General features: G+C 49.7%; 1 protein-coding gene across 1 annotated transcript in view; it reads right to left on the bottom strand.

Annotated features, from left to right (window-relative positions):
• bcl11bb (BCL11 transcription factor B b) overlaps positions 1 to 2,486 on the bottom strand; it is a 33,178-nt gene extending 30,692 nt beyond the window's left edge. The window contains exons 1-2 of the mRNA XM_066676810.1: positions 2,474 to 2,486; positions 191 to 535 (exon numbers count right to left, since the gene is read on the bottom strand). Of these exons, the coding sequence (XP_066532907.1) occupies positions 191 to 535; positions 2,474 to 2,486 (358 nt within the window). The remainder of the gene's footprint in view (positions 1 to 190; positions 536 to 2,473) is intronic.
• Between the last annotated feature and the right edge of the window lie 5,014 nt (positions 2,487 to 7,500).

The following is a 7,500-nucleotide window of genomic DNA, read 5'->3' as shown; positions in this document are numbered from 1 at the left end:
TCACTCACTCAACACTAGAGTAACGCAGATATTTACATTTACGTGCCTGAGAAGCAGATTCGTTTCTAAATCTCTAAATAATTTCAGTACCGTCCGATTTATTTATTTATCAGTGAATCAGTAACTGCTGAAACAAATCCCTCATCTCTGAGCCATGGGCGGTGCGTGTCTGGGTCTGTCCTGCTCTCACCTGTGGGGAAGTTCTCCTGTTTGGGGCAGATTCCTCTGGCAGGTGTGAGGCGTTTCTGCTGGTCCTCCTCTCCTCCAGGGGACACCTGGATGCCGATCTCCACCGGGCCGGCCCGGGGCGGCCGGGGGGACGAGGGTCCGCTGGCCCTGTCCCCCGTCTTTTCACAGCAGCCGCCGGCTCCCCTGCAGAGAAGACGCTTGTGCTCGATGAAGGACAGGATCTCTCCCAGAGGGAAGTTGGTCTGACACTGGCCGCAGGTCAGCAGGTCTCTCTCTCCGGCCACTGGGCTGACCAGAGAGGGGTCAGGAGAGGGGCGCTCGGGGTCCACCTCATGAGTGGAGTCGTCTGTGGAGAAGAAAGTGTCAGGGAGAGAAAGAGAGAGAGAGAGGAACAGGAAAGATGTTAAAGACTTTGATGTGAAGTTCTGAACGGACGAGATTTTAGAACCCATCTGTTGTGAGTCTGAATCTAATAGTGATTCTGTTCAGATTCGGATTGTGATTCTGTTCAGATTCTGACTGTGATTCTGATTCAGTTTTGTGATTCTGATTGTTGGTTTTATTGTGATCCTGTCGCTATCTGTGATTCAGGTCTAATTGCGATTCAGATTCTGATTCAGTTTTTGAATCTGTTAGTTGTTATTACATTTCTGATCTGAATGGGGGCATAATCTTTTTTTTTTTTGTGATTTTGGTCTAATTTTGATGTGATTTGGTTTATGATTCTGTTCAGACTGTGATTCTGATTTTGTTCAGATTCTGTTGTGATACAGACTGTGATCCTGATTCTATTTATGATTCTGTTCAGACTGTGAATGTGATTCTGTGATCACAAATCTTTTTTTCTGTTTTGTTATTTGTTTTTAATTGCACTTCTGATTACGATTTTGCGTTTCTGAACCTGATCCTGACTTTACTTCCAACTGAATCATAATCAGGCTGAATCACAAATGTAGTTTACACAGAAAAGGACTGTATCATGGCTGTATCATGATGTTTTCACAGATTTAATATGACTAATAGACCTGCAGGTAAAAGGTCAGTAGTCCGTGCTTATTTTCCAGACGTTAATCATCAGACATTTGATTCAGTAACTGCTATAAATCACATACCGTCTGCTCAGAAACTAATGAGTGTATAATGCAGTCATGAAAGTGAGGAACTGATGTTTGTGCCCAGTTACGATATAACTGAGGTAGAATGATTATGGTGAACATGTGTGTGGTAAAGATATCTGCATCTATTTATACATTCACTCATGCTATTCATACTGATGATGCGTTATGTACCGCGTGGTGTTGACCAATAGAATAACGTGACCCCAAGTGTGTCTTTACTTCTGATTTTTGGGATCAGTATTTTCCAACAAGTGTAGGTTATGTTGCACAACTTCCTGAATTCTGAGATAATTCAGTAGACCATTTTCAAACTGTGCTCAGTATTAGGGCCATTAGCTTGTTTGTACAAAAGCAGCTTCGCATTTTAAAAAAACGATGCACAATATCTTAAACCAAAAACGCTAATTAGGAGACCAATAAGCCACTAATAATAAGCCTTGATCCACTTCTGGACTCTTTGCTCCACTTTCAGCCACTCGTGCCAGAGGCGGCCCCTGTGGAACACCCACAAACCCAGGCTCAAACCCAGGACCCCATAGCTGCAGAGCTGAGCGGCTATTACACCACACGTCACACCACCTCAAACTAGCATGATGCTAGCGTCATATTCAGCCAACTCACATGAGTTTATGCTCCATAGAGTGGGTCACCCCACATAGGAGAGGCCATTTTTTAAAACAGGTTTAGTATAGATTTTCAAATACATCCCGGTCTCTAGGTGTCACTTTCATAATGTGAAGAAAACTCACTGGAGAAAATGACTAATTGTTCTTTTAAAGCAACGTTATGCAGTATTTATATTTAAAAACTACTGCTTCAAAATTATTGGGATGCTTTCCTAGCCCAAATTAGGGAGAATAGAGCTTCTGTTGTCGCTACTCCAGGCTAAGCACTGCAGAAACTTCACTATGGAACTTTGTCGAGGAGGGTTTGAAACCACGCCCTCCCCATTGATTTCAGTACAATGAATTACAATGAGCTCTTGCAACACAAAAGCCAAATCTTACCAAGTGCTCCTCCAAAAGTTACCTAGTACAGTTTCTGCAGTGCTGAGCCCAGAGTAGAAATTTGAAGCTGTAATTTGAAGGTAAATTTACTACACAGTGCACAAATAACAAGCTAGTGTGAAGAGAATTCAGCAGGCCACTCCTGGGGTCATATTCTACCATTCCCTATCATCGAGCCGACCTCAAAGTGACCACAACACACATGCGCAGGTGTCACATGAAAAGTAACGTTCCTGATGCGCGGAACGCTCCTCATAGTGCACTTAGAACGTCGCAGCTACAGCTCGTCTTCCTCTTCAGCAGCTGTTCTACTTTCTTCAGGCTGCAATATCACACACCGCAAAAGCCTAAACACCTGTGAACTACAAACTGAGATCAGACAAAGGTGTGTGTGTGTGTGTCTGTGTGTGTGTGAAACAGAAAAAGATACAAGTGCAGAAGCACACAATCCTGCAGTGGCATCTCTGTTTCCGGTCTAGTTCTGTGCACGCTGGACCGGATGCTGGAGAGGTGCACATGCACTGTACAGGTAGATCACACGGTGCTCAGGAACATTTGCTAAAGCCACAAAATGGGGTGAGAGTGTGTGTGAGTGTGTGTGTGTGTGTGTGTGTGTGTGTGTGTGTGTCTGCTCCGGAGAGCCGCAGGCCGCCTCACTTTTCACACACACTCACAGGTGCACTCCGGGAAAGATCGGTTAAGGATACCCAAAAAAAAAAAAAAAAAAAGCCCCACATGAAAGTTTCTAGGGTCCTGTCTGACTGCCGTCTTCAGCTCTCACTCAAACTGCCGACAGTTTTACAGTTACACAGCTACTCACACACAGTTATTACTTATACACACGGAAGTGAAATGAATATGAGTGAGAAATTATAATATACACCATTCCGCCATAACATTAAAGCCACCTCCTTGTTTCTACACACACTCCATAACATTCTCTCAGCTCCACTGACCACACAGAAGAACTTTTTAGTTCGAACAGTTACAGACTGTAGTCTGCACACGTTTTCCACCTTTCGGTGGATCATTCTCAGCGCTGCAGTGACACTGACGTGGTGGTGGTGTGTTAGTGTGTGTTGTGCTGGTGTAGAGTGGATCAGACACAGCAGTGCTGCTGGAGTTTTTAAACCCTGTGTCCACTCTCTGTCCACTCTGTGAGACACTCCTCCCTCGTTGGTCCACCTTGTAGATGTAGAGTCAGAGACAGTAGCTCATCTGTCGCTGCACAGTGTGTGTCGCTCGTCCTCTAGTCCTTCATCAGTGACACAGGACGCTGTCGGCTGGATGTTTTTGGTCGGTGGACTGTTCTCAGACCAGACACTGAGCGGTTTAAAAACTCCAGCAGCACTGCTGTGTCTGATCCACTCTACACCAGCACAACACACACTAACACACCACCACCACATCAGTGTCACATATATATATTTGTTTTGTTATTATTAAAACTGATTTTCTTGCCTCTTTATCTATTATAAACATGTATATTGTTATCACAATGATGGTCGTCGCAGTACTGATATCACTAGGCCGGGAGTAACCACATCCACCTCTCATCAAATCAGCATTGACAGGGTTAATCTTAGTCCATGAATGTTCTCCTGTCAATGAGAAATCAGCATTTACAAAGTCTAAACTTAACCCTGTCCCTGCAACCAGTCCTAAACCTTTTTTACTGTCTGAACACTTAAGACTTCAAACATTCAAAGTTCAAGCCCTGTCACATTTATGGAACAACCAAGGGTTCCTGCAATATCTCAACATGCATTTATTCGTTCATCCTGTGTAAGTGCTGCAGTGGATCTGCAGTGTACCCGGAATCATTGGGCGCAAGGAAGGAACACACCCTGGAGGGGGTGCCAGTCCTTCACAGGGCGACACACACACTCACACATTCACTCACACACTCACACCTACGGACACTTTTGAGTCGCCAATCCACCTACCAACGTGTGTTTTTGGACTGTGGGAGGAAACCCACGCAGACACAGAGAGAACACACCACACTCCTCACAGACAGTCACCCGGAGGAAACCCACGCAGACACAGAGAGAACACACCACACTCCTCACAGACAGTCACCCGGAGGAAACCCACGCAGACACAGAGAGAACACACCACACTCCTCACAGACAGTCACCCGGAGGAAACCCACGCAGACACAGAGAGAACACACCACACTCCTCACAGACAGTCACCCGGAGGAAACCCATGTAGACACAGGGATAACACACCACACTCCTCACAGACAGTCACCCGGAGGAAACCCACGCAGACACAGGGAGAACACACCACACTCCTCACAGACAGTCACCCGGAGGAAACCCACGCAGACACAAGGAGAACACACCACACTCCTCACAGACAGTCACCCGGAGGAAACCCACGCAGACACAGGGAGAACACACCACACTCCTCACAGACAGTCACCCGGAGGAAACCCACGCAGACACAGAGAGAACACACCACACTCTTCACAGACAGTCACCCGGAGGAAACCCATGTAGACACAGGGAGAACACACCACACTCCTCACAGACAGTCACCCGGAGGAAACCCACGCAGACACAGAGAGAACACACCACACTCCTCACAGACAGTCACCCGGAGGAAACCCATGTAGACACAGGGAGAACACACCACACTCCTCACAGACAGTCACCCGGAGGAAACCCACGCAGACACAGGGAGAACACACCACACTCCTCACAGACAGTCACCTGGAGGAAACCCACGCAGACACAGGGAGAACACACCACACTCCTCACAGACAGTCACCTGGAGGAAACCCACGCAGACACAGAGAGAACACACCACACTCTTCACAGACAGTCACCCGGAGGAAACCCACGCAGACACAGAGAGAACACACCACACTCTTCACAGACAGTCACCTGGAGGAAACCCACGCAGACACAGGGAGAACACACCACACTCCTCACAGACAATCACCCGGAGGAAACCCACGCAGACACAGGGAGAACACACCACACTCCTCACAGACAGTCACCCGGAGGAAACCCACACAGACACAGGGAGAACACACCACACTCCTCACAGACAGTCACCCGGAGGAAACCCACGCAGACACAGAGAGAACACACCACACTCCTCACAGACAGTCACCCGGAGGAAACCCATGTAGACACAGGGAGAACACACCACACTCCTCACAGACAGTCACCCGGAGGAAACCCACGCAGACACAGGGAGAAAACACCACACTCCTCACAGACAGTCACCCGGAGGAAACCCACGCAGACACAGGGAGAACACACCACACTCCTCACAGACAGTCACCCGGAGGAAACCCACGCAGACACAGGGAGAACACACCACACTCCTCACAGACAGTCACCCGGAGGAAACCCACGCAGACACAGAGAGAACACACCACACTCTTCACAGACAGTCACCCGGAGGAAACCCATGTAGACACAGGGAGAACACACCACACTCCTCACAGACAGTCACCCGGAGGAAACCCACGCAGACACAGAGAGAACACACCACACTCCTCACAGACAGTCACCCGGAGGAAACCCATGTAGACACAGGGAGAACACACCACACTCCTCACAGACAGTCACCCGGAGGAAACCCACGCAGACACAGGGAGAACACACCACACTCCTCACAGACAGTCACCCGGAGGAAACCCACGCAGACACAGAGAGAACACACCACACTCTTCACAGACAGTCACCCGGAGGAAACCCACGCAGACACAGGGAGAACACACCACACTCCTCACAGACAGTCACCCGGAGGAAACCCATGTAGACACAGGAGAACACACCACACTCCTCACAGACAGTCACCCGGAGGAAACCCACGCAGACACAGGGAGAACACACCACACTCCTCACAGACAATCACCCGGAGGAAACCCACGCAGACACAGGGAGAACACACCACACTCCTCACAGACAGTCACCCGGAGGAAACCCACACAGACACAGGGAGAACACACCACACTCCTCACAGACAGTCACCCGGAGGAGACCCATGCAGACACAGGGAGAACACACCACACTCCTCACAGACAGTCACCCGGAGGAAACCCACGCATGACACAGGAGAACACACCACACTCCTCACAGACAGTCACCCCGAGGAAACCCATGTAGACACAGGAGAACACACCACACTCCTCACAGACAGTCCCCTGGAGGAAACCCACAGCAGACACAGGGAGAACACACCACACTCCTCACAGACAGTCACCGGAGGAAACCCGCAGACACAGAGAGAACACACCACACTCGTCCAGACAGTCACCCGGAGGAAACCCACGCAGACACAGGAGAACACACCACACTCCTCACAGACAGTCACCCGGAGGAAACCCACGCAGACACAGGGAGAACACACCACACTCCTCACAGACAGTCACCCGGAGGAAACCCACGCAGACACAGGAGAACACACCACACTCTCACAGACAGTCACCCGGAGGAAACCCACGCAGACACAGGGAGAACACACCACACTCCTCACAGACAGTCACCTGGAGGAAACCCACACAGACACAGGGAGACACAACACACCACACTACCGACCCAGTCACCCGGAGGAAACCCACTGCAGACACAGGAGAACACACCACACTCCTCACAGACAGTCACCGGAGGAAACCCACGCAGACACAGGGAGAACACACCACACTCCTCACAGACAGTCACCCGGAGGAAACCCATGCAGACACAGGAGAACACACCACACTCCTCACAGACAGTCACCGGAGGAAACCCACGCAGACACAGGGAGAACACACCACACTCCTCACAGACAGTCACCCCGGAGGAACCCACGCAGACACAGAGGAGAACACACCACACTCTCACAGACAGTCACCCGGAGGAAACCCACGCAGACACAGGGAGAACACACCACACTCCTCACAGACAGTCACCTGGAGGAAACCCACAGCAGACACAGGGAGAACACACCACACTCCTCACAGACAGTCACCCGGAGGAAACCCACGCAGACACAGGGAGAACACACCACACTCCTCACAGACAGTCACCCGGAGGAAACCCACACAGACACAGGAGAGAACACACCACACTCCTCACAGACAGTCACCTGGAGGAAACCCACACAGACACAGAGAGAACACACCACACTCCTCACAGACAGTCACCCGGAGGAACACTGGAGCTGTGCTAAACAAACAACTA

Source organism: Hoplias malabaricus, chromosome 7 (genome assembly GCF_029633855.1).
Source record: "Hoplias malabaricus isolate fHopMal1 chromosome 7, fHopMal1.hap1, whole genome shotgun sequence".
NCBI classification, from domain to species: domain Eukaryota; kingdom Metazoa; phylum Chordata; class Actinopteri; order Characiformes; family Erythrinidae; genus Hoplias; species Hoplias malabaricus.
This window is presented reverse-complemented; position numbering and strand designations above follow the sequence as displayed.